Source organism: Scaptodrosophila lebanonensis, unplaced genomic scaffold, assembly GCF_003285725.1.
Source record: "Scaptodrosophila lebanonensis strain 11010-0011.00,11010-0021.00 unplaced genomic scaffold, SlebRS2 tig00000142-arrow-arrow-pilon, whole genome shotgun sequence".
NCBI classification, from domain to species: domain Eukaryota; kingdom Metazoa; phylum Arthropoda; class Insecta; order Diptera; family Drosophilidae; genus Scaptodrosophila; species Scaptodrosophila lebanonensis.
The window spans coordinates 453,575-481,490 of NW_022060589.1; the positions used below are offsets into that span (position 1 = coordinate 453,575).

The 27,916-nt window shown below is 38.0% G+C and overlaps 4 protein-coding genes across 4 annotated transcripts; 3 read left to right on the forward strand and 1 right to left on the reverse strand.

Moving 5' to 3' along the window:
• Window positions 1–13: 13 nt before the first annotated feature.
• LOC115629347 (sarcoplasmic calcium-binding protein) lies at window positions 14–5,729 on the forward strand. Its single transcript, XM_030525795.1, has 4 exons — window positions 14–559; window positions 3,337–3,540; window positions 4,052–4,360; window positions 4,436–5,729. The coding sequence occupies exons 1-4, from the start codon at window positions 395–397 to the stop codon at window positions 4,667–4,669; spliced, it is 912 nt and encodes a 303-aa protein (XP_030381655.1). The 5' UTR covers window positions 14–394; the 3' UTR covers window positions 4,670–5,729.
• Window positions 5,730–15,523: 9,794 nt separating this feature from the next.
• On the reverse strand, window positions 15,524–16,159 carry LOC115629385. Its single transcript, XM_030525839.1, has 2 exons — window positions 16,011–16,159; window positions 15,524–15,941 (listed from the first exon to the last, which is right to left on the reverse strand). Exon 2 carries the CDS (start codon window positions 15,933–15,935, stop codon window positions 15,546–15,548), a length of 390 nt encoding a protein of 129 aa, XP_030381699.1. The 5' UTR covers window positions 15,936–15,941; window positions 16,011–16,159; the 3' UTR covers window positions 15,524–15,545.
• A 6,835-nt stretch (window positions 16,160–22,994) lies between these two features.
• On the forward strand, window positions 22,995–23,810 carry LOC115629322 (proteasome subunit beta type-1-like). Its single transcript, XM_030525771.1, has 2 exons — window positions 22,995–23,086; window positions 23,207–23,810. The coding sequence occupies exons 1-2, from the start codon at window positions 22,995–22,997 to the stop codon at window positions 23,808–23,810; spliced, it is 696 nt and encodes a 231-aa protein (XP_030381631.1).
• Window positions 23,811–25,154: 1,344 nt separating this feature from the next.
• Window positions 25,155–26,656, forward strand: LOC115629324 (nucleosome assembly protein 1-like 1). The gene is made up of 2 exons (XM_030525772.1): window positions 25,155–25,272; window positions 25,645–26,656. Exons 1-2 carry the CDS (start codon window positions 25,226–25,228, stop codon window positions 26,654–26,656), a joined length of 1,059 nt encoding a protein of 352 aa, XP_030381632.1. The 5' UTR covers window positions 25,155–25,225.
• The last annotated feature ends 1,260 nt before the right edge of the window (window positions 26,657–27,916 follow it).

A 27,916-nucleotide genomic window follows, 5' to 3' on the forward strand; every position in this document is an offset into this window, starting at 1 on the left:
CTATGTAAAGGAGGAGGTGGCGTAAAAGAAGTAAAGCAAAATAAAAGAAGTTTGAAGAAGAAGAGCAAAACGCAAAAGCAGAGCAAACAAAAAATAAAACTCTTAAACGTTGTTTCTTTTTTTTTGATGTGTTACAACTTCAAGAAGAAATAAGTGCTTTTAGTTAAAAACTCGAAAACCGGTTAATAAATGAGCGCTGTAACTGCAACGAAAGCAACACCAACAGCAACAACAGCAAGGCAACATCTTCAATTTGCACATCTCTTTTTAATTGACTGATACATAAAAGAAGAAAGTGCAGCTAAAACTGTGAAGCAGCAGCGGAAGCACCGTTAAAAGTGCAACTGTATAGAAAACCATAACAACAACAAGCAAAACAACAAAAACAGTTAAAATGGCTCTATCCATTGTAAGCCGCGGCCTTTTGCGCACTTCGAGAGAAATTCTTGAACGCAATATGGCCGCCACAGTGGGTGCACTCCAGCAACAACAACAAATACAGCAGCTGTCCAGCTCGTCGTCGTCTCACATTGTTGTTGCTGCTGCCGATTACAACAATGTAAGTGTTTGTGTTCGTGTGTGTGTGTGTGGATTTGTATGCGTGTTGTTTCTTCTTTTAAGTGGAGTTAATTAAATTATAAAGAGCTTAAAAAAAAAAACCACAAGCAGAGGAATGAGGCCAATGCCGCTGAAACCTAATGTAGCGGTGGTATTGCATGCAGGCAGCCGTGTGTGCATCTAAAACTGTTCAGAAAAGTTAGGAAAAACATGCAAAAAGGCAGATAAACAGATAAATATTAGTAGCTCCTTAGAATATGCACACCAATTAACTTAAGGCCACCATAAACAAACAGAAACAAGAGCATGGCAAATAACAATAGAGCTTAGGCAAATACCTATTAGGCAGCTACGGACTGGGCTTTGTGTATACACAAAAAATAAAGAAAGTTAAGCGCAGAAACGTCTACAAAACTGTTAGTGAGTAGCTAAGTGCACACAGTTCTTTTAAAACTGTAAGCCACTAACTCGATTGCATATAGTATTTGGATATCAATACATTATGCCTAATTTATGGGCCACATATATGTAAAAACTAAAAGCATATTCTGCATGTCAAAATTTCATTCGCATACCGAACGTCGACCTCATTTCCTTCCCCCCCTCTGCTCATACATACGTTCCAATCAATATGACAACCACACGCATCTTTCACACAACAAATAAGAACAACAACAACGACAACAACAACAACTACAGAAATCGGCACATTCCAGAATTCAAAGCTGCTGAGTGAAAACTGCTTTTCAACCCCCCTAATATGTTCAAGGAGTGGCAGGGGAGATGTAGCAGGCAGGGGTGAGCAGCAAATTTTTGGCAGCGCACTGCGCAATTCTTATTAAAAGTTTTCGTAGTGCGCAAAAACCTTGCGCATAGGGCCAAAGGCTCCGACAGCAAGAACAACAACAAAAACAATAACAATGCTCTGCAATGTTTATTTACCTGTCCTCGAAATCGAAGGCTTAGAACAGCTGACTAAATGCTTCACAGTTTTACAGCCATTGCTGATTCGCTCGACTTAGCCTTGTCGCGAACCATTTACAAGACAATAGGGGGGAAATGCAGACAAATCAAAGGATAGGACAGGACTATATGCATGCATAAATTCTTGAACAGCATACAAAATATATACTTTATACCATAGTCATACCATTACCTGCTTGCTAAATCCTTACATTGTTTTTTTATAATTATAAGTGACTTCCTTTCTATTCAGTAATCATAGAATATTTAAGTGTATTTTGTAGAGTTTTTTATGCTTTTAGTTTTCAGTATCTGCTTTTGAAGGCTTCCTTCTTCCTTTCCCCTAGCCCACTCGCTTTGATTCGCGTTTCCGTTTCTTTCAACATTGACCTGTTGCTCGAATTCTTCGGCACTTTGGTCGGTCTTGGCATAAACATAAATAAAACAAAATCAGAAAAAAAGTATTTAAATATGTTGTATTTTGTTTTCGTTTTCTGCTGCTTTGTTTGTTTGTCTGCCTTTTGTTTGTGGACTTGAAACTTGTTCCGTCCGTTGCTTGAAGCCACCAGACGAATTCGAATTAAATATTTCCTCCTCATTTATTTCTTGCATTTATATTAAAAAAGAGAAGAGGCTCGTGTCTGTATTTATTGGGCCTGCTTTTGGGCATTTCGAAACTTGTTTTCGTTTTCGAACAAAGTTCATATTTGTAGTTCCCAAAGGTCTAAATACTGGGCCTGTGATATCATCAAACGAAAAATCAAAACAGCAACAAGAAAAGCATTGACAATGTTTATTGCTGAATTATGTATGCAGGCAGCTACACGAATGTAATCTTTTCTTCTTCAATTTTTAAAAGCCTCCGACAACACTCTTTCTCTTCTAATTAACAGTTTGTTGCACTTATCAGTTTCGCTGAAATAACAACAACAAAGCAGCAAGAGCTCATTAAAAATGTCCAACATGTTTACATTCCAATTTCGAAGCTTCCACCATTTCCACATTTAATCGCCACGCGTGAAGCAATCTCGAAAGGTTTTTGATTTTTAAACACAAATTGAAAAGCGATTTGATAAACAATCATATTCGGAATTGATCAGCCACTACGACTTACGGAGTGGCCTACAACAAAGACTTCTGATAGCTAAGCGCCCAGTTCTTCGCATAAACAACTGATACGTCTTGTGCTGTAGGGTATTAAAACCTGAAACATATAAAGGGCAGCTAATGAGCTTTTCGTACACACATGCACACATTTTAATACATGCATACATACATATGTATGTATATGTAAATTATCAAAATTCAGAGCTAGATTTGGTGGAATGGAATGATTTTGGGAGCCTCGAGCCAAGCTCTCGCAACAGGCCAGTTGTAAAAACAATCTCAAGGTCAGTGAGGCGCCAAAAAGAAAACAAGTACAGCTTCAGAATAGTTGTTGGCTTTTGTTTCTGTTTCGGTTTCGGTTTCGGTTTCTATTTTAGTTTTGGTTTTTGTTCGCTACGCGTAAATATTTACAGAATATACGAAAATATAATGAGGGCGGTGGCCACGTGGTTGGTTTATTTGGACTTGTTAATAGTGCGACTCTAAAACTGTAGCGGTTATGTTCAAAACGGCAAGCAGTGCAGTGACAATACAGTTGCTTGTATGTATTACAGTTGCATTTGGTGGAACCGCAACGTATCTTAAACTGTAACGGTAATATAATAGTAGTTGTAAACTATTATACTCAATTCCTAGTCTATTTGTCAATCAGTTGCTGAATTAAAGCACGACTAATACTTATGCCATCTCTTTATAATCTGATTACAGCGTCTACTGGAGAAGAATGGCAGTGGCTCACGTATACCTTGGCATCAAATGCCACACACCAGCTTGGTACCGGCGGTGCGCCAATATTCAAAGAAAACGGGCGCACCGGCCACCATGCGTCGCGAGGAGAGCGACAGCGATTCCGATTCGGATGATGAGTTCGAGCGGCGTCGTCTGAATACAAATGCCAAGCGCAGCGAGCGGGTGAGTGAACTTTTTTACGTACTTACATATGTAAATGTTGTAAAGAAGGCAGGCAGACAAGCAGAGACAGGCAGAGCCAAAAAAAGAAGAGTAGGGAAGTAACAATAATCGTGCTGGGTATGCGTGAAACGTGTTTTGCGCATTACGCTTTTCGAAAATTCAAGGCGGTTTTTTGAACTCGACTGTTGTAACAAAAAAGTATGAAGAAGAAAAAAAAAGTGGGCGGCGCATGCGCGACGCGTGCCATTGCCTCAGGTTTGTGTCCACACTAGGCACAAGCAGTTAACTTTGTTCAGTCACATAGCAGTTAGCTGGCGAATGTGTGCAGTTCCTGTGGCAGTTGTCCTCTCAAGCAGTTGCTGAGAGTTTTTGGAGTTGCAGTTTAGAATGGTGTGTGTCTCAGCTATTTTCAACTGCTTTACTCATTTTTTACATTTTACAAATTTTATTTGTAATAAAAATTCAAAAACTATCGCTAATTTGTCAAAAATGTTTAATTTATTCGATTTAGGGCGACTCAGAGTTTTGGCGCCGCAAAATGCGCACATTGCATCGCATATTGGATGTAAATCACGACGGCGTCATATCGTTCGATGACTTCAATTTGCTGGCAAAACGTTTCAACGATTTGGGACACTTGTCGCCGGAAGTGGCCGCCGAATTCATGGATGTCATCAAACAGACCTGGGAAGAGCAATTTGGCGAGATAACACCCTACAATTTGGTGACTGCTGAGCAGTTTCTAACCGATTTACACCATCGCTTGAACGACAAAAAGATGGCTAAACGCATTGGCCGCTTTCTGCCGTATTTGTTTAAGGTGAGCAAACAATAGTAGAATTCTCTCAAATTTAGAACATAGTCTAATCGAGTGCTTATCTCTCTTGTGCTGTAGGCCGTAGATTTTGATCACACCGGTCACTTGGATCTCGAACAATATAAGCTCTTCTTCCAATGTCTGGGACTGACCGATGAAGACGCTGCCGTTTCTTTCGCTGTGATAGACAAAAATGGCGATGGCCAATTGTCGCTCAAGGAGTTTGTACATTTGGGTCGTCAATTCTTTATAACCGAGGACGATACAAAGATATCGAAGATGTTTTGGGGGCCACTGATTGCTGATCATTGACGCGTTGCAGCCACTGCTGTAGATTTCCATCATCACAGTCATTACAATCACAATCACAATCACAAACAACATCAACATCAACATCTTCATCATTATCAGAATGTTCACGATGCAATAAAGCCAATGCTGCCAATAACAACAACAACAATTATACCAGTAAATACATCAACAACAATTTCGACACTAACACCATCAACACCAACAACAACAACAACAAACACGCCAACACGAGCAACATGCGCTCGCAGCAAAGGAAACGAGATGAGCGCTCGTTGGCTCTATCTACAGCATGTGGCGCCATATATAACGAGGACTTTAGGCAAGCATTCAAGCTCGTCCTCGTCCTCGACCTCGACAATGACCACGACTACGATTATTTATGACTATTTGCGGGAACGTTTCAATACGGCCAAACGCTATCGTCGCTACGCTGATGATCCCGAAGATGCTCCGCCCAGCCAGAAGCCTCGCAAGCACAATCACAATCAATACCAACGGCAAAAGGAATTGAAGAGACTGGAGCAAGAGCGAGAGCAGCAGGAAGACAAGCAACATCACCACCACCAGCGCCACGATCAGCAAAAGCAGGAGCGTGACAAGAACCGTCACGATTACGGCCCCAATTCTAATATACACAACTATGATATAAGATTTTTTTTCTATGTTAATTCGCTAATCCTATTTACAATGTCGTGCCGCCAATACGAGGGTGATGAGTTCAAGCACTTTATCGTGCAGCACATCAGAGAGTTCGATCGGTTGCGCAGGAAGGCGCGCAAACGACGCAAGCGAAAGCTAAAGACAACATCATCAACAACAACAACAACAACAAATTGTGCTGCATGACTCGAATTGAAAGTGTAGAGAGCGAGAGATGGACAGCAGCAAATGATTGAGCAGAGAATTAAAGAAATAGAGGAAGAAAGGTGCGAGTGGCCAGCATTTATTTTTAATTATACCTACTGATAATAATATTATACACTGATAAACTGATCGATATACACAAACCCCCCACATACATATATGTACGTAACAATTAAAGCTATGTTTATGAACGAAAGTGTAACGTCTTCTCATTGGAGTCTATGGCGAATCAGTGGCGAGCCTTCACTCTTGTCTGGACACAGATCATCTGCGATATAGCGAGTCTAGACTCTAGAGGAAATAGGGTGCTGGACAATGCTAAGGAAAACATTTGATACAGCGGAATCCCTAGAAATCACTAGACTACCAAGGAGAGAGCATCGCCTCAAAAAAAAAAATATTCTTGAACATACTTTCTACCTTGCAGTCGAGAACCAAGCATTGGTGAATAGAGTGGAGTGGAATATATTGGGTTGGTTTTCTTATATCCTGTATGCGTGGGGTAAAAAGGGCATATTAGGTTTGTGCAAAGTATCTAACAGGAAGCATCTCCGACTCCAAAAAGTATACATATTCTTGGTCAGCATGACGAGAGAAATCGATCTAGACATGTCAGTCCGTCTGTCCGTCTGTCTGTCTGTCCGTCTGTCTGGATGACCGCAAGGATCTCAGAAACTATAAAAGCTAGAATAACCAAAGTTGGTATCCAGATTCCAGGTCCGAGAAAGGACGAGTTTATTTTATTTTTTGGAGTTTCCCCTATGGGAAAACCAAAAAAAAAAAGTCCTTCGACGATTCTTGATGGACCGATTCATTGGTATATCATAAATATTGATTGATAAACTTTGTTAAACATTGCATAATCGTTAGCAACAAATGAAAGCCCTTAATCAACGTAGAACTGAGAAAAATCCACCGATTAATCGTCGAAAAACAAACATATTCAATTACAATACAGTGAGAACTGTCTTGGGACAGAAATTGGCCAGGGGAGTGTCCACTTGGAAAGTCCACCGAAAATCTAAAGCTTAAACATTAAACATAATTTCTTACACTATTCTGCCATCTATTTAATGCATAATACAATATATCGAGTCATACCTAAGATTCTCGCTCTTGAATACCCAATGACTATTGAAACAAGAGAGAACGCTACAGTGAAATACCCTGTATCCAAAGAAACTTCCATCACTGAGTTATATGCGCCCATAGCAGAAGAAAGAAGAAGAAGAACGAGCTCAAGCTATTTTCTTAGAATTGAGCGATTTGGATGCCATTTTAAACAAAATAGATACTTGTATACAGATTACGTGTTAAAAGTTTGATTTATTTAGCTTTTGAAATGTGGACAGTATTGACAAAATTCTGTAGCGTAAACAGAGAGGGAGGGAAGTCAAAAAATAAAATAAGCTCGTGCTGCCTAGTTATTATAAGAGTCTACATACCAAGTTTAGTGAATGTGAGTTTAACCAGCTCCGAAATCCAGGCGTTCATCCAGACAGATGAATACACGGACATTCCTTTATCGACTCGGCTTGTCAAGAATACCTGATCAAGAATATCTATACTTTAAGATGATGCTTCCTTCTCGCTGTCACATACTTTGCACAAACCCAACATGCCTTTTTTACGCTTCCGGTAGAGGGTTTAACTAGAGAATTTATGTCAAAACCAAGTTATATCATATACAATGGTATGTGTACGTCATTTTAGAGGGCTTGTCGTAGAGGAGACCGAGTCTGTGGAGGCTGAAAAGGGAGAGACCCATCCAGAACTTTGATTATGGTATCACGGGTGGAGAAGTTGCTCCAAGTCCTGTCATTGAAGTCAGCCTCCCAATGGGAGTATCTTGGTAGTATTTATTTATTTAGGTATTTAGTGATTAATGCCGATTATCTCTTAAAGATTCCAGTTAGGCTTCAATTCATCGCTCTTTCCAACCAATTAATCTCTTTCTTTCTTCAATTCAATAGGTGTTTAGTGATTAATGCTGATTATCTCTTAAAACTTCCAGTTAGGCTTCAATTCTTCTTCTCTTCCCAAACAATTAATCTCTTTCTTTCTTCAATTCAATAGGTGTTTAGTAATTAATGCCAATTATCTCTTAAAGCTTCAATTCTTCTTCTCTTTCCAACAAATTAATCTCTTTCTTTCTTTAATTCAATAGGTGTTTAGTGATTAAATCCGATTATCTCTTAAAGCTTCCAGTTAGGCTTCAATTCTTCTTCTCTTTCCAACCAAAGTTGCTTTTGTGCCGCTGTTTGTGGTCGCTTTTTGGCGGTCGGTCCAAAATCAACGCAACTGGCATGCAAGTGCAGGAGCCGCAAAAAACAGAAAAGGGCAGAGGAAGAAGAAAGAGAAGAAAAAAAAACAAAGAACAGCAAATGACATCGTCGTCTCAACAGCTCCAGACTACGACGTCGCCAGCGGCCACATATCATTATGTAAGCGCTCCACCCGAGGATTTGCGATATCAACTGAAAAGTGCTTAGCCGCCACGGTCGGCCGACCAGCGAGCAACAAAAAAAATTAAAAAAAAGGAGAAGGCTAGAAAAAAAATTCGCCCAAATCCAGCAAACCAAGCTCCCATCCTTGAACCACCAATCGCCAACCGCCGAACACCGCCGAACACCACCAGCTCCACCCATCTTGTTAGGCCGCCTGCTCATTATGCGCATTTGTTGAGCGACCACGCCCGTTGGCGTCTTTATACATATACATATATACATATATATAGTATGTGTGTATATTTTTTATTCATTTGTAGCTAATAATTTTAATTTTATTCAAAATTGTGTTCAGTGTGTGTTAGAGTAGTGGGAGGGGGAGGGGGAGGGATTGGGTTTCAAGCCTGGGACAGCTCGATGAAAAAAATGTGCAAGCATTTTTGGGCGTCCCTCACACATACATACACGCTGACTGCTTATAAATTTCATTTGTATCTAAAAGGACATTAATTGTGTGTGTGTGTGTGTGTGTGCGGCTCGTAAGTGATGTTCTCTCCCCAGCCAACCGCGAGCTTTGCAGCGCTTTTAGCGGCCCGACTTGGAATTCATCCCTCCCTCTTTCTCCGTGTGTGTGTGTGTGTGTGTGTGTGTGTGTGTGTGTGTGAGGTGCACCGAAAAAAATCAAATCAAATCAAGGGTTTAGAAAATTTCATTTCAACTGTGGATGTTTTGAGAGCCTTTTTAACAATTTATTTATTCATTTCCTTAAATCAATGTATTTTATTATAATATATTACATTAAATATATATAATAATATAATGTTTTAAATTCAATTTAAAACATGAGAAAGCTTCTAAAATAAATGTAAAATAATTAATTAAACAATAATAATTCTACTTTCCAAACTTAAACGTTTCTTAAAATAATTTTTATAGATTGTTTTCCTATGTCGAATATTTGTTGGCATAAATATAAATAAAAATAATAAAAGCAACAATAAAATAATGTGTATTAATGCCTTCTTTATAATTTATTTAATTATTTCTTTTTAATAAATTAACAAATTGTGCAGATTACAATAAACATGTATTTTATTATAATAATAAATAATAATAATGTAATGTAATAATAATATACTGTTTTAAATTCTATTTGAAAGATGAGAAAGCTTTAGGTAAATAAAAATTTGATTAGATTTTTCCTACTTTGGCTTTCTTAGCTTATACTTTTTTTTAATAATTTTTATATATGTCGATAGGCAATGTTGATGTTAATATAAATAATAATAGTAATAGAAAAAAAACAATAAAATAATGTCTCCGACACGTTGGGGGAAATTTGGTCAAAAACATTATAAACCTAACAAACTAAAAAAAAATAGGAAGTAGAGGAGAAAACTTAATTCTATTTAAGGACTTATACATAAGACTAATAAAGTGAGGAGCAAGAAGAGAAAATCTTCAACCCGGTGAAGTAGTAAGTGGTCCCACAGATTTCCCTAGAGATTTTATTTGTGAATTTAAATTTACATTTATCTTGCGGTCACTTAAGGACACAGATCACAAGTGGATATTCAGATATGATTGGCAATTAACGACGTCATAACATCTGTTGATTGGGGAGTGTCTCGCTGTTTGAAAAGTTCAGCCGAAGAGATGGGTTGCAGCATAGCTGCTGGCATTTAGTGCTAGGCAGAGTTTCTAGATAGGTTCCTGATCCTTATCCTTACAAGTTTTGGTGCTTATTTTAATAATGCCGCTCGTTATGTTGCAAATTATATAGATAAATAGACCTTCTTTGATTTCATTGTTAGGTGATCTCTATTAGATCAAGATATTGCGGAGTATAATTGTGATATTAATGCTGCTATTTCTTTCAGTGTATATATGAGTGTGTGTGTGTGTGTGGGTGGGTGGTTGTGTGTGTATAAATTTGTTCTTTGCGCATTTCTTATGCGCTTCAATATTTTATAATTTCATTTTTTCAGTTCTATTTGGTTTTTTTCTCTTGCCATGCCACGCACATGACGTTGCGCACTGGCCGACGGTCATCGTCGCCTCCGTCCTTGCATATCCTTTGCCCGACAGACCAACACACACACCAACACACATTTACTGTGACATGCAGCGTGCCCATTGGACACACAGTGCTACACATCTTTCATTATGTAAATGCACGCTTTACACAATTTTTTTGGATTTTGTTTTTGTTTTTTTGTTTTCGTAGCTCTGCTTTGCCAGCTTGGCTTTTTTTCTGCCCACTTTGGTGGCTTGGGATTTGAGCGCGTTCTACGAGCGACACACATACTCGCACATACACACATACATATGTACTATATGTATGAAAAAATATCTTGATAGGAACATACATACACATGTATGTACATATGTACAAGTATATGTATGTGCATTCATTTTTTAATGCGCAACATTTGCGTTTTTTTTCTGCAACTATTTGCAGTTTTTCAACGTGTTTTATCGCGTTTTAAAAGTAATGTTTTTTGTCTCCTGTTTAATGAAATGCACACTCTAAGTTCACATTTTGGGCAACAGCTGCTGCTGCCGGCCACACACACACACACACACACACATAGACATTGTGTCACAGCCACAGTCGCAAACATACATATCTAAATAGTCTTTAAGTGCCTCTCTAAAGCAATGTCCTTTCCCATTCCATTGCACGTGCTGTTCATACTCGAGCCCAGCTTACTCCGTATCGAGTATTTGAGTGTTCTGATTTACAGTTTTAAAATTCCTTTTCTGTGATTAGAAAATGCCAGCCAGTAGAGTTTCTCCTCGCTATAAATAATCTCAAAGGTATGGTGGTCAGTACAAAAATCAGTTAACAGACGTCAAGTGGAAAATAAGGACAAATCTGACTTCAACTCACCATTACAATTGATGAACAATTTCAACTTTAAATGAAACTTTTCCAGACAGGAACATGTTTGCTTATAAAGCCGTTCAGAAGATTTACATCTAATCGATCATCTTTAGAAGAATTAATTGGCAGAAGACTACAAATTGCTTGTAAAGGAAGAATATTTATTAATATTGTGGTTTGTCTAATTGGTTAACATTCTTCCGATCAAAGATCATCTCTTCCTATTACTATTATTTGTGATTTATATTCTGCTGTTCATTAAATGCTATTGTCAGGTGACAGAAGATTTAAACCTAATAGATCATCTTTGGAAGAATTAATTGGCAGCAGACTGCCATTTGCTTGGAAATTAAGAACATTTATTGATATTGTGGTTTGTCTAATTGGTTAAGAATCATCTTCTGATCGAAGATCATCTCTTCTTATTACTATTATTTGTGATTTTAAAAAAAATTGTATTTTAGTTCCTACTTAAGATCTGTCATGGGATTATCATAATCTAGGCGGGTTGTCGAATCAGTTATGAGTATTTGACTCGAATTTGCTTGGCATTTCTTATCCTGATGAAGGCGCTTGCGCACAGCTCTTATAATTGTTGCTGTTGTTGTTGGGCTGCGACATCATAAATTGCAATGCAAATGCTAATCATAGGCAGCAGCCACAACAACAACTAGAACAACAGCAGCAACAAATCACACACTTATTATCAAGCCGGTGTGCGGGTCATAAAGAGAGCGCTAATGTTAACCCCTTACTGGCGGGCTCTTAAGTTACAGCAAACAGACAAACAAACACACACTGTTGGGGTAAGCTTATAAGTTGGCGGCGCGGCGGCATGATAATTTAATTACCACATTGCCGCCCACCTACACGCGTTTAAGTGGGCGTGGCAACGTCGGAACCAGCGCCAGCGACTGCAGCATCAATCTCGAGCTTAGACGAGGCAATTTGCCGACACACACACGCATTTGTATATATTTCTTAACACCTTGGTGGGGAGCATAAAAATATTATGCCCACACACTAACTTATACATATACATACATATGTACATACATACAGTATGTATAGTATGTACTTGTATGCGTGTTTGTATTAAATAAAGCCATTTGCATGTGAGCGTTTCTTCTCTCTTTTTTTTGTGTTTTTTTTTTTTTGGCATGCAGCTGCCATTTTGGCAACCACCCCCAGCTCCCCAGCTCCCCACTTCCCGACCACATGGCATCACATTGTAGATTATTAAAAATTATGTCTCACAGAAGGACATGCAATCCCAGCTCCAGATCCGAGCCGAGCCACATAGGCCACATTAGTGCTGGCGGCGACGTTGACTTCAGCAGCGACGTCGACGTTGCGATAAGCAGCCGTCGCAGCAGTTGCAAAAGTGCCAGAGACATTTGTTGTAGTTGTTGTTGTTGCACTTTAAGTTATTGTTGTGGCAACGCAAATCCACGCAAAAATTATATTTTGGCATTTCTAAAAAGGGGACAACACACACCCCACATCACACAACAGAGCAAAGAGTTGGGGTCCAGCTAGAGGGCCTCTGCCTCTCTCTGTGTTAGCCACGATCAACAAATTCGTTTAGCTACAAAAATCTATGAACACTGCTAATACTCTTTCGTATACTCTTTCAGATAATAATATTGGAGCAACAGCTGCCAGTTTACAAAAGGAACTGCAGTAAAATAATTTTAAATCGATTTTAAATGCATTCGAGCTCTTTTTTTAAAAATACTCGTACTTTAATGCAATATGAACAATTCATAAATATATACAATATATACATATATACGGTAGATTGGTTCCAGAAAAAGTCGTCTAAACAAACCGTGCCCCCATCGGATTAAATTCAAATATTGGTAAAATTCCATTTCACCCATATTTTTCATTCAAAGATATTGTAGGGTTTATTATTATACTATTTTTTTAATTTGTTTAGTTCTAATTAATCCTAATTTACTAGGAGACCCAGATAACTTTATCCCAGCCCATCCTTTAGTAACCGCCGCCCACATTCAACCTGAATGATATTTTTTATTTGCATATGCTATTTTACGATCAATCCCAAATAAACTAGGAGGGGTAATGGCTTTAATTTTATCAATCGCAATTTCAATAATTCTATCATTTTACAATTTAAGTAAATTCCGAGGAATTCAATTTTACCCAATTAATCAAATTTTATTTTGAATAATAGTAATTACAGTAATTTTATTAACTTGAGTCGGATTTTCAAAAGTTGGCTATCAACGTATTTTATTTGGTTTATAGTTCAGTTTTGAAGAAACAGGATGCATTCATTGATAGCCATTATGTTTGTTGGAGTTCATTTAACAATTTTTCCGCAAGCATTACTTGTTTAAGCTGGAATACCTCTACGATATACAAGTAGTATTCTGATTACCAAAAATTTTGAACTAGGAATTTTATTTCATTTCGATTTCAGCATTTTGTTGTCTTGAAGAATACAACCATCAAAGATTTGTTGGTTCCAGACCCACTTCAAATAACTTTTTTAGTCCACATTTGCGTCTTCCAGAATAATTTTACATAATTGTTTCATTTATTTAACTAATTATCAGAAATTTATTTAACTTCTTTTTCAAATCTAACTAAATACCATGGCTATAACAAATGGTAATACGCACATTATTTCTTGTACGAAATATTTTTTTTAGGTCTTCCAGCCTTTCTTTAAACATCGAAGAGCTCAAAAGGACCTCAGCTCAACTACACTTTGTCTCAGACGAATGGTCATAGAGAATAGTAAACCATTTAGGAGCAATATATGCCTAAAATGATTCTCATATTATTTTGTTTGCTAAATACATATACTACATATATACATAATAAAGGTCTCCTAGTCCTTGTTTGAACAGCAAATATGATAAGAGAGGGCCACTAGATCTTGCTTGAAAATAAATGCTCATACAAAATAGTAATCATACCCTTTTTTTTAATAAATACGAATAGAATCAATTTGTTCTAAATATGTTATGTTAACTGATCCGGCGGAGAACTTCGTTCGGCTTTTAATGTAAAAGTAAGTCAAGACAAGTAACAAATATTATTTAAGCCAAGGAAGAACTAGAGTGAGAAGAAGGCTAAAGAAGTCACACCCCGTTGACCTTGCCAATTGATTTTTATAAATTATATATAAAATTGTAAACTTCTACTTTAAGCTATAATTGTATTTTTTCTCTAAGTTTATTTTAAATTAATATAAATTGCAACCGTTTAATTAAAGTATAATTCGTATGATCAGCTTGATTTTTTAAAACAAGTTTCTGTTTATTTTTTCTCAGCCCTTTACAATATCCATTAAAAATGGTGCAGACAATTAGACTTCAAGGCATTTGTAGAGGCAGAGAGTCCTTTGTAGAGTATTAAAGAGATGTACACTCGCAGTGCTCTTTTCAATTACTTTGTTACAGTCCTTAGTTTGAACTGCACTTTGGTGGCGCATACTCATTATTTGTAGCCACATTTGAGCTGACAGCCCTGGCAGCTTACAATTACAACGACCCTTTATGTTGTTGTCGTCGCCATGGCTAGCATTGCGCGGCACCTTTGGGAATCCTCGTCTGAGATTTGTTCAACTAAATTTATTTTCTAAATGCTCGGCCTGCCTATCCTGCCCTGCATACATGCCCCTCGGTCTCAGCGGCCAAAGAACGGCTGTTTAGTTTTAAAAACTGATTTTTTTTATTTATTTTTTGTCGTTGTTATTGCTGTTGTTGCAGTTGGTCCTTTTGTGATTTGGTCGCATGTTCCTCAGCTCACGCGGCTCAGCGCGATGCGCTTTTAATGCACTTAAACGGTTTATGTATGGTCCTGTTCAAGTCCTTTGCAGCCCGCCCCTGACTGGAGTAGCGCATATATGGGGAATATGCAGAAATATGCAGAGAAGAATTTAATTTCCACTGAGCAGAGAATCAAAATAACCGAATGCCCGAAATAGACTTCAGTATTTAATGTTTTCGGTACTAATTTTTACTTTTCAAGCAAAGCCATTGAATTATTTCATTTTAATCCCTAAAGCTGCATTTCCTTTTCGTCTCCTTCAGCTTTTGCTTCGCTCAAGTTTTGTGTAAATTTTTTGTATACAACTGCTCTTATATTGGTCTTAAATGCTGCCGAATCAGAAGCGTTGTAATCCTTACCAGCAGACATTATTTGTCATATATAACCGACTTGTGAATTGAAATTACTTCAAGCACTCTCAAGTCCTTAAACACTACCACTTTTAGGCACATTTTTCTCACGACTTTCCTGCCAACAAGTGCCCAACAATATTCACCATTTAGCTCTCTCTTTTTCTACAAATTATAGTAAGCGGTTAGCCATAGTGTGGCCTTTTAAAGAATAAGTCATTGCTTGGTTTTACTGTGCGGCCGAAACTTGAAATCGAAATTTATTTAAAACTTGAATTAAACTTGTTGATTTGGGCCCAGTCCAAGGATTGCTTCATGATCTATGTCCGAAATGTTACAAAGCTTAAAATATTTTCGGTTGATGAGAAAGTGGGGAGCCATTTAAGGAACTCAGTTTGCTGTTGGCTTGCCAAGGAGCTTGGATTGCTGGAATGCTTGACTGGGGGTGGGGGGGGGGGGGGGGGGGGTCCGTCCAATTGAAATATTGGCCTACACGACTACTTCAGATAGCTGTTGATGGGCTAGCGCCTGAAAATGCGCATGAAGGCCATAGCTAGTCGTGACATGAATAGACTTTGAATACGTCCATTGGACTGGACAATACCCAGCAGCTCGCCCATGCTGCGATAGCGATTGTGTGGTGGCCAGGGTAGCAGGGCTTCCTCGCCGACTCCCGCCTTCTGGTCTATATCCATTATGTTTGTTTTGTCCAACTTGTTCATCTCGTTGTTCTGCTCGGCCTTGTCATCGCTATCGTTTAGCTGTTGAGCCATTTGCTTCTTTTGATAGAAGGCGTAGGTGCCAACGACGGAACCACGGGCGCGAACCACCGGCGATAACGGTGGCTCACAGATGGGTTCGGTCAGTTTCTGAGCTGGCTCGTTACAATCCGCTTCTTTTGGTTTGTTCATCTTAGTCTGCCGGAGTAAAGGACGACGCGATAATTGCAGATCATTGTTAGCCAGAAGCGATGTTCGCACACTTACCACTTATTTAGTCTTCTTAGTACTATTAATGGGTGGTTAGTGTCTTGTTTTTGTGTGTGTGTTTCTTTTTAAAAATTTACAAAATGTACAAAAGTTCTCTATAGAAATAGAAATACAATTTTTTTTTTTGTTTTTCTTGCAAGCTGTTTGCCTGCCAAGTGTCTGAGTTGAACTGAATATAGTAGGGTCTATAAGTTACAGATAGCTGTTCGAATCGTACAGCTAAGTCATGGCTTGCTGGCTAGATGTAAAACGATGCGCTGTCCAGCAGCTTTAATCGTATATAGTTTTAAAATCATTCCTTCTGGAGCATATTTGGGAAAATTATTGTTGATTTCTTAAACATTTATTAAATGCGATTCGGTTTGCATAGCTTCCGTTCTATTTTGCATACTTTTATGAATGTATGAATAGTTTATTATATGTATGAGGCAATTATTAATAAATTAATCAATATGTATTATTCTATTAATTAATTCCATTCCCTCTAAGGTATATTATGAGGAATAACATTGAATTCAATTCGACTAGAAAAGCTCAGACTACTCGCTTAGAAGCCAACCTAGTTATTTTTCTGAATGCATTCTTGTTATTTGGGATATTTGTTTTTTCATACATAAATGCACAATTAGGCAATGTTTTATATTTTCAAAACATAAACAATTTGTACGTAATTCGACAAACCAGAAATGGAATCTGAACGCTTTTCGCAAACTCTCATTCAGGCAGAGCGTTTTTCAAGAGTACATATATGTATAGAGTAGTAGGTTCCATTTGATTTTTCCTATAACTAATAATGTAAAGTACCTTTAATTTTTCAATGGGAATGTGTTGTCTTTAATGTTCAGATGCAGATTTAAGTTCAATATCGACGCATGCATGAAGGCATCAAGGCAGATCTCTATCACAGCAAGTTGGATTTGGGAAAGTTTTAACAAAACGTGAATTATTATGCATCGAGGAATGGAGAGACTACGAAAGCAATTGAGAGAGAGAGACTCAAAGCTTCTCGATTCGCGTCTCTCGCCTGTCTCTCTCTCTCTCTACTTAATAAAACACCATAAATCTTATTTACAATTCGCTTTAGAAATGACCGATTTGGTGTTCTAGTCTTTTGAATGAGAATTCAACATTGAATCGGAAAAGCATCGCGATAAATAATTTTTGGAAACACGACAAGCTTCCAGTTGCTTCCGATTCATTGCCTTTATTAAAGCTCTGCACTTCTTCAACATCCACCGATCCATGCAGTATAATATTCTAATGCATTTATAGCTGTGGCGAAAAAGTGCTTCCTCTGCTGTCCGATTTGGATGGGAAGGTTCTGGGTGGCGGGCATGGATGGCTATTTGTTGACACAGCCGCAAACATTGGCGGGCGTGTTAAATGAAATGAAAGGCTAAAAGGCGCCAAACGTGCGCGTTACCGCGAAAATCAAACAACAATAAAAAATAATGGCGGAAGGGTTGGCTAGAAGGGAAAGCGAGCGGTGGAGGGGGGTGGGGAGCTGGCTTTTAGGTGCAGACGGACAAAACGCGGCGGCAGCATAAAAAATAAATATACACACATACATACATACATATGTATGTATGTATGTATATAGTAGAGCCCAATTTGTAATTTGTTTGGCAAATCGCGGGGGCGGCGGCAAGGGAGTGGCAACAACAACAAAAACAGCAGCTAAAAGAACAACAAAGAACGATGACTAAACGCCACAAAGCTAAAAACAGCAGCGAATGGCCCGTTGAATCCTTTCACACATTCACACACACACACACACACTCGCACAGGTGTCTGTGTATATGTATGCAAACGCGATGAGAAACGTGCCGATGCATAATCATTGAGGCCATTATCATTTATTTTACTCGAAGGCAGCGCAGTCAACAACGTTGCGACGGCCACGGTCGCAGGTGCCACTCCTACCTGTGTTGAAAAATCAAAAACGCACGCACAACAACAACAGCAACAACAACAACGGGAGCAGGAGCAACAACAACAAAAATAACAGCCATGTTAGCTAAACCGCCGACTAATGCAGCTAACGAACAGCCGCCAGAGATGTTGACACCGTTCGAGTGGCCAACGAAAATGCCATTCGTTCGCTTTAGGGCGCCTTCACACGAGCCAACCCGGCTCAAAGGATACTCTCTGCTATGAAACAGAGTGCGAGGAAAAAGCGAGAAGTAGTTGTAAGTGGTAAGGACGAGGGCGATGAAATAAGGAATTGAGATAATAAATGTAATAAGGGTAGAGGCGCTAAAAATGTTGCAAGAGTAAGAGACGCACAACGAGGAAGAAACATAAAATTGAAGACATTTTAAAACGAACTCTTCAGCTGGACATATAAGAAATCAGATCTTATAAGAAAGTAGAGCTTATAGAGGGAGAGAACGAAGCTTAGATTCCGACTAAGTGTGGAATGAGAACAAGTTGAAAGAGAATACATACTTGTATAGAAATTTTCAGAAAATAAAGAATTTATTAATACGAAGAAAGATGAAAAGATTAGATAAATAGAGGATAAGTTAATACGAAGAACGCTTTAATATAACAAAAGTAGAAAAAGTGAGAACACATTTAACGACCAAAGAACAACAAGAGAGAGAGAGAGAGAGAGAGAGAATGGATATAGAGATAGATAGGGAGAGAGAGAGAGAGAGAGAGAGTGGATATAGAGATAGATAGGAGAGAGAGAGAGAGAGATGGATATAGAGATAGATAGGAGAGGAGAGATTACTTTTAAAAGGAAGAATTTCAGAGAGAAAAATGAAATATTGGCCGGCTTACGAGGCAAAAGAAAATGCGTAAAAATAATGTAGATAAAAGATGAGACAGAGAGATAAGAGAAATCAAAACAATATTATAATATACTTAGTATAAGCTAAAGATAAAGGGCATAGCTGGCCAACTGGCAAATAAAATTCCCCCAACGTCTCAGAGGCATTAATAGACGCCATTGTGCAGCTTTGTGTTAGGCTTTCTTATCTTTTAAATTTAGTTTAAATTGTTATATTAAGTGTTATAATAAAATTGTTATATTAAGTTGTATTTTTGTTGATATTCTGAATAAAAATAAAATAAAATAAAATATCCGTAAAGGGTACAAAATTTGAGACTAGCTGAAGAAGAGGAAGTGAGAAATAATATATTTACGAAATAAAATAAATCAAATAAAAGGCGAGTTAGAAAGACCAGCTGGCGAAGAAATAGTGAAAAGGTCATCATATTGGCAAAAAAAAGTTAAAACAGTGCAATGAAGAAGAAATATTAAATGTAAGGCATATTATACCTTTTCCAAGAGAGAGAGAGAGAGAGAGAGAGAGAGAGAGAGAGAAAGATAGGAATAGAAGAAGAAATGAAGAGGAGGAATCGGAATATAAGCATTAAAATTACGTTGTGGACACCAAGTAATATTCAAAATCTGCACCAAGTAGCGAATCGTATCCTTCCAAAATAATCGCAACGTGCGTCACTGCCTTTTTCAAATACCTGGCTATTAACAAATGGCAAAAAGTCAAAAACAACAAACACGAACGGGTAGGAGAAAAGGAAGGAGGAGGTTCACGGCAGCAAGACAAACAGCGCCAGTGCCAGCGCCAGCGCGAGCCTTTGGTCTAAATTTATGGTCAAGCAAACAGAGCTAGGCTCTCGAACTGTAAAACCCTGGCCACTCCCCCAAAAATGGGCAATTCCACCGATTCGATATTTGTACGCTGCGGCTTCTCTGCACTACTATTTGCTTAGGTCCACTACTATAAAAATTATGTTAGTAAGTCCATAAGCAGGACTGCGTCGAAGGGGGAAAAGTCATTAAAAGAGGGAAGAGATAGAGATAAAGGATAACTTGCATTTACATAAATCAGCTTGGAAATTAATTGCAAAATGAAAAGCTAAGAAATCATGAAAAAAAAAAACACAAAAACCTCCCCCTTGCCAACCCGAGAAAACTTTGGTTTTTTCATTCACCAGGAGCTGTCTTTTTTTCATTAAGGGTTTGCAACATAGGTAGGTGGGTGAGTGGGTGGGTGGGTTGGCGGGTGGGAAGGTATTTATGCATACCTACAAATATTCATAAATTAATTAATTAAAATCAGTTGAATTATGTGGCGGTTACAAATGCGACCAGACTGTCGTCCTAGAGTTCCGAAGAAAGGATGGAGGAGGAGCTCGGGCAGACAGTTGAACATTGAATAAGCATTATTGTTAAATATTGTTGCTTAAAAAAGGTTATGACAGCGCCAAGTCGCGAGACAATCAAGAAAAGGTATTAAAAATTGCCAGAGCCTGCAAAAGTTTATAATTCTTAATTAGCACACTGAGTAGCGGCATTTGAAGGAGCAGCAGCTACTACAGTGTACTAATTAGACCCCAATGAAATGACATGTGGAATTTATGGTCCAATTCCGTAAGTAGTAGACGGGGCCTATTAAGAGTAGCTATTCATACTTATATACAATATACAAGTATACTAGTATTTTTACAAGTGGATCAAGCAATGAAAATACGAAATCAACAAATTAAATGCAATGGCAATATAATATGATGTTATTATATTTGTCTAATATGAATCCTTTACCCATTTACTTTTCGAGTAAGGCCCGCAGCGGGGTTCTGTAGAAAAATTTGACTTTTAAGGCGGAATATTGAGGCACAAAATTGTCTGGTATTTTATTGAACTCTGCCTAAAACAGTTGGGAAATTAATAAAAGGCAGCAATCCATGCTTAGTCATAGAGTTCGAAACAGCGCAGGTTAGGCGAAGCTTTTTTCACAGTAACAGTTTTTAAGACCCATGTAGGGTAATTCCTTAACCACTCGAGAATCGAGCAAAATAAATGAGGCTGAGCGGCTGGAAAGTACGAATATTTATCAGGTTTCCTTTTTTCCTTCCGGCTGCAATCTAAGCCGGCAGTATGTTGTATGTGTAAAGCATTCATATTAAAAACGCCTTTTCCGTGCTCATCAATCTAATGGACGACTGAGGTCCAGTTGTGTGGGCGGTGTGAAAAAATACATACATATATATGTATGTATATGTAAAAAAAAGAAATTACACACACAAACATAAATTATATAGTCATTTGCGCATTTAATTAAAATTATGATAAAAGCATGCTAAATATTTCAGAAGCATATAGGCAAACGAGCGATAAAGAAAAAACGAAGCAGCCAACGTGCACAGAATGGAGCAGGACTAGGACAGGGGCTTCATGCTCGTATGGAAAAAAAAGGACAACATAAAAACGGCTAAATGAGTAAAGTGGGAAACTGAGGGCAGGCAGCGAAGCAAGAAGAACAAAAATGAAAAGAAAAAAACACGAGAGAAATTAAAATAAAAATTGCTCATAGCAAAAATCTTGCGCTGTAATTACATCATTTATGCAGGACGAATATGTCGTTTTGTTTGCCACCAACCGGCCAACTGGTCCAGCAGCCGGCAAGCTTGTGGGTGGAGGAGACAGCAGCGACAAAGATAGCGGCAAAGGAGGGGGCCAGCGAGGACGTACATATGCCAGGCATGTGTGTTCATATGTATATACATACATGTGGGTTTGTTGCGAGCGCGGCAAATGCCTTTCAAATAAATACGAAATGGTCAGCGGAATAATAATCAGTGGCAAGCGGTTGTGGCAGTGGAAGTGCCAAGGCGACACGTACAGCCGCAGAAACATCACCAGCAGCAGGGACACGGACAGGGGCAGGGGCAGCGGCAGATATGACAGAAGCAACAACAACAACAGCAACGACACATCAGCAAAAGAGATCAACATTAAATTGTCTCTAGAACAGGAAACGGATTTGTGCCCACACAGCCTCGCAGAACCATGGGCGAGAGGAGCAGAAAGAGAGAGAAAGGAGAGAGAGAGAGAGAGAGAGCGTGGCGACATAAGGAAGTAGGTTGCAAAAAAGCATACAAATGAATAAAATGAAATGCCTTCAGTAAATGCGGTAAGCTACACCCTATATCCAAGGTATTAAAGGCTATATTACTATATGTTTTTCAAAATCTTTGAAACACAGTTAACCGTGAGATTCGATACTTCACCTAATTCTGTTTTTACACGGTTTGAAAACTAAACATTTTATATATGTATGGTTGCACAACTTTATTTCATTTAGCACGATGCAAAATAACATATGATCAATGTCTTTTTTACACGGTTTTCTTTTTACGCAACATTTTTTGGAACCATCAGAACTGTACTCGTAGGATGAAAGAGTGTTTGAAGACTGAAGAATGCGTGTCAGATCCCACCAGATCCAAGACGTTTAATTTCGGGATCGATAAGCTAAAAAGTTATTACCTTTATGTAGATTGCGAAGCCAAATGGGATAGGAAGTTTTTCCATATAACGAAAGACTTAGTAAAGTTTTATTCGGATCCAATTACTGAATCCCAAAGTGTCTTTAGAGGTTATATGTTTATGTGTTAAATAAAGGCTTTGATGCTCCACAGCATTCCTCATTCCGCGTGTGCTCTTTGTTTACGTTTTTTAAATAAAAAAATCTCATAAGATAATTTTCGATCAGTCAAGTGATTATATATGTATTCGATTAATAATATTTTTTTATCAAATCCAATCATGCAGGAATAACACCTTGCATGTGACCAGTAATACGTTATTTTAATCAAATATGGCAGTATATACTTGTTACTTAATTAATACTTCGTCACAATGCAGTGACTCGTGATGTGGAATAAGGGGTAAATATTATTACCATTTAGTATCATTAGACTATTATTAATGATACTGAACCCAAAAATTGCTCCTACTCTTGATAGTTGAAGTGGAAAACCTGATAGATATTTACTAAGAAATCAAAACGATACCTGACCGTTGCTGTTGACGAATCGTCAATGCCGATATACTTTAGTTATCGATAACGCTTTCCACTGCTCGCGTCTGTAAAAAACGTGCTAAATACAAGTATATCGCATATAACCAAAGTTTTATGAAATAATAGTGAATTCAAATTAAAAATGCATCCTTGCTTCTTAAACAATTTCTCCCACTACTTGGGCACTGCCACCTTCAAAGAATCTGATGTTGAGACCTTTGAGTTGAATTCTGGGTGAGCGCATGTGCAATCTGCCTATTTTGTACATATGTACATACATACATATGTATGTATGTACATATGTATGTAATATATGTATGTATTTACACACTGAATTTTTAATTTGTTCGACAGGTCGATTGTTGCCATCGCCGGCATTGATTTTGCGATTGTGGTAGCGGACGCGCGCTTGTGCACCAATTCCGGGAGAGTTTTGATCAGCCATGATAAAATCTTTGCGCTGTCGCCGTTAACGGTATTGGGTTCTACGGCACCCATGGGCGACGCGTTCTTGGTGAAACGTTTGATTGAGAGTCGCATGCAGACCTACGAGTTCAAGAACTTTAAGACAATGACCACCAATGCGGCGGCCAATGAACTCTCCATGGCTATGTACAAATGTAAGCTTGTACCGCACGGCCTGTGCAACATATTGGTTGGCATCGATAAGACTGGAGAGGGAATCGTCTATACCTACAATGGCATCGGTCGCTGCAGGCGTCAGAGATATACTAGCGGCGGTTCGGCTGATGCTTTCTTGAGGCCTGTACTGCACGAGCGTATTGGCCGCTTGCTCAAGTTCAGAAAGCATGAAATAACCAAGACATATGCTCTGAACGTAGCTTTATACGCATTCGGTGTGGCCAATCGTCAAACCTACACTGGAAAGTCCATTATTGTGAACATCATAACCAAGCAGGGCATCGATGTTCAGCTTATCGAACTGGACAAGGCCTAATCTAAATATTTGTTGCTCTATTCATCTAAAAGTGTATTCGAAAGATAATCTATTTTGATGTAAATAATACAGAAGATAAAGTTGAAGCCTATTGGTCATCTCCATTGCCAATCTTCACACCACGTTTGAAAACTGCACACTCGGAAATAAATTTAAAGGAAGCTCCAATAATGGTGATTTTTCAATAACATTTGATGTTTTTTTAATAGCAAGTAGATATTTTGTAGAATTTCACGAATATGATTTGATTGTTAATGTTATTTCCATCAAAAACAATAGCAGATCTATTCTGCAACAACAAATCTCAGTCAGATTTTTATACTCTGTACATGATACATACATACTAGAGTATATTAGGTTTGCGGGAGGTGAAAAATGTAACAGGCAGAAGGAGGCGTGGCAGACCCCACAATGTATATATATTTTTGACGAGACGAGCCGATCTATGTCTGCCTATCCGTCCGTATGAACACCTGGATCTCAGAGACTATAAGAGCTAGAGCCACCAAATTTTGCACAAAGATGCCTTATGTGTGTACGCTATACGAGTTTGTTTTATTTTGTTTGATTCCCCCCCTCCCCCCCACTGCTCACCAAGAGGACATTTTCCATATCTCGGAGACCTAGGGAACCAAATTTTAGTCCGAGATGCCTTATGTGAATATGATGAAAATGTGAATATTGGAATTTCCACACCCCCCCCCCCCCCCCCCCCCCCCCACACACACACACACACACAACACCGTTTCAGTATAATATACATATAAATGTTACACAAATTTTAACATATGTACATGGGCGTATAAGCAAGGGCGTAGGCAGCTTTTACCAAAGAGGGGAGGGAAAAAACATTAAAATTTTGGTTAAATAATGCATGATGCATTTAAAAAATAACATGCATATGATCAATGGAAAATCTTCAACAAATCCAACTCAGATCCATTTTAAGGCGAAATATTGCGTCATAATAATGAACGTGTTTTCGACTATATATGGCTAAATTTTTGGCCAACGCCCTTGCGTATAAGTATAATAGTAATCAAAAGAAAAGAAAATTACCACAATTTGTGTCGATAAAAATACCATACGCTTTTCACAATGCGTACTTGCGTACTGGCCTTTCAATTCTGTAGCTCCATCCTTTTTAGCCATAATTAAGGGGCATTTTCTCAATAAAATGCCAATCTGTTATATGTATAGAGTAGTATTATAAAGCGTTTCATTTAAATGCTTCGTTATCGATTTAGAGTACTGTAGCAGTAAACAAAAGCGTAGTCGATATATAAGCATCTATCGAGTTATCTCGATGTGCTGGCTGCTCTCTGGTGTGCCTGTCTTCGCATCGTTTGTGTGTTACTTTTGCGTTCTGTTATATTCTGCTTAACTGTTGAAATAAATAAGCAGCTATTTCCACAATGAGTGCAAACAAGAATAAGGAGCACGTTTTCGAAGTGGATAAAGAGTAAGTGAATTGAATATTGTTTAAGTGAAGGCTCTCAATTTTCGTTTTGTCAAATGCGCTTGCGCAGCCATATTGGGCTGGCACCTGCAAGCATGCACATACATACACACATATACATAGATGTACATGTGTATGTACATACGTACATATGTGTGTATATTTTGCTCCTAACCTTGAATTGTGCAATTTATGTGAACTGATTTTGATTTGGCAAACAGTAGAGCCTCCATTATCCCATTTGCTTGCATTCATCAGCGAAGCAAATAAGGCAGCACACTGAGCTTTGAAAGTTGTGCCTTTTGCCAAACTCTTTCGCCCATAAAAGCGCACCGTTTGCTTATAATTGTAAATCATTTTTATTTGTATTTTTAGGGCGGTCAAACAAGTATTCGACGTCATGCCTACTCTGTACCGACGGTTGTACATCAATGAAAAAATCAGCTTCTTGCCGATTGCTGTTCAAAATAAAATTGTAGCTCTGAAAAATTTGCAGTACAAGCAAATCGAAGTGGAGGCAGAATTCTATAACGATTTGCAACAGTTAGAACTACAATTTGAGAAACAATTCAAGGCATTGTATGATGAGCGTTCTAAAATTATAAACGGCCTCATTAAAGTCCCCAAGACGACTCCCAATTGGATTGAGTCTGGTGATAAGAAAATTGGCAAGCAACTTCTCGAACGCTTTGATATGGAGAGTTTCGCCAAGATTTTAAAAAAGTTCAATAGTGTTCCCAAAAAGTGTAAGGGCATTCCCGGATTCTGGTCGACTGTACTCAGAATTACGATTCCGGAATTTATTCAAAAACATGATGAGCCAGTCCTAAAAAAACTTACAGACATCTCTATTCACTATGATGCTGACAGATCGTTTACAATTCAATTCCATTTTGACAAGAACAGCTTTTTCCCAAATGCGATTCTTACAAAGAAATATTTCCAGACTGTTACTGTGGATGAGGATTATCCGTTCTATTACGAAGGGCCGGTAATCTACAAATCTGAAGGGTCTGTTATTCAGTGGAATGCTAACAAGAACTTGACTATAAAGACCATTGTCAAGAAGAAGAAAAAACAAATAACTTCAATAGTCGTTCGTCGAGCGTCTTTCTTTGACTTCTTTAACAGCAAGGAGGAATTCAAACACATTAATAGTAGTCTGGCAGTCGACTTTATAATTGGGGATTTCTTTCGGACCCATATCGTTCCAAAAGCAATTCTTTTCTACACAGGAGAACTTGTCGAAAAGTGGGACGATTCTGATGATAATGATATTGATATGGGAATGATGCCGACCGAAGATGAAGGCGCTGTTGGAGTTCAGGCCGAAAAATCAAATACCTCAAAGAAGAAGCCAAATCCAAATCCACGTACTAAGAAGTGAGATTAACCAAATATTTTCACCACAAATACTTTTGATGTACCCATGAAATATTTCTCTTTATGAAATGTATTTTTAAAATGAAACTTGTAAGTATTATTTAATATTAAAGAATTATTTGCTGTCAGTAAAAATGGGAACTTCAATGTTCCACTAAAAGTTTTATTACAAATAAGGGTCAACTAAAACATAGAATTTGTAGGTGTAAATTATTCTTGAATTTGAGGGTCAAGTATTATTATTCAAATATTATAATTATAGTCTTATTATGATAAATTTACTACAACAGTACTATTATAATATTAATATTGTAGTTTTGTTACAGTATTCATTTTATAGTATAATTATAGTATATAGTATTTAATGCTACCCAATCTGTCTGCTTTTTAAAATTGGACACAAGGATAATTTGTAAAATTGAAAATATTGGAGCTATGGAAGTACCGAAAATCAGGTTAATTAGTTTTTTTCTTTCTCTAAAATCCTATCTACCAGAAATACAACGGAAAAACCCCGCGCCTGAGAGATGTGAAGCCTGCAAGGCTGTTCGTCTAGACGATATTAAACTAGTTATGTTGTATTTATACCAGATATCAGCATTACATAGGGGTATGGAAGAGGTGCAATACAAACTCTTGAAGTCTATGATAACAATATTATCAATTATTAAGCAAACACTACAAAATAAAAGATGAAGCGAAATTGTGAAAAATCATAAAAAACCCCTCAATGCCAATTAAGAACTGGCTTTTTTTTTGCAATATAATATGTATACTACTTATACAAGTATATGAAAAAAGCTTTGGGGCATTGAGGGTCCAGGAAGACGAAGACTTGTGTAATTCTTTTATTCGTTTAAATATTGCCTTCATCTTTTTCCGTTCCCTTTATGAAGTCATGGAGTGTTTCCTCACAAGTCAACAAGTTTGAACTCTATATATAAGAACAGTCATAGGAATTCGATTTAAATAAGTACAGTCAGCCCGGGATACTAACAATGTCCAGTCTCATGACCCGAACCCAAAGCAATCTTAAACACTTACATTATTAACCAGTCCTGGCAGTGGGAGTGTGGCATCGAGAAAAAGGATAAGGGAGATGAAGTGGCAGCCGCATTGCATGAGAAAACGTATTCAATTTTTTATACATACAACCATTTTGTCAAGCTAAAAATAATTTGTGTAAAAAAATGATAAGAAAGGGGGAGAGGCGGAAGGGCGAATGGTCAGGCTCCCAATGCAATATCGTAGGGGTGCCCGCTGC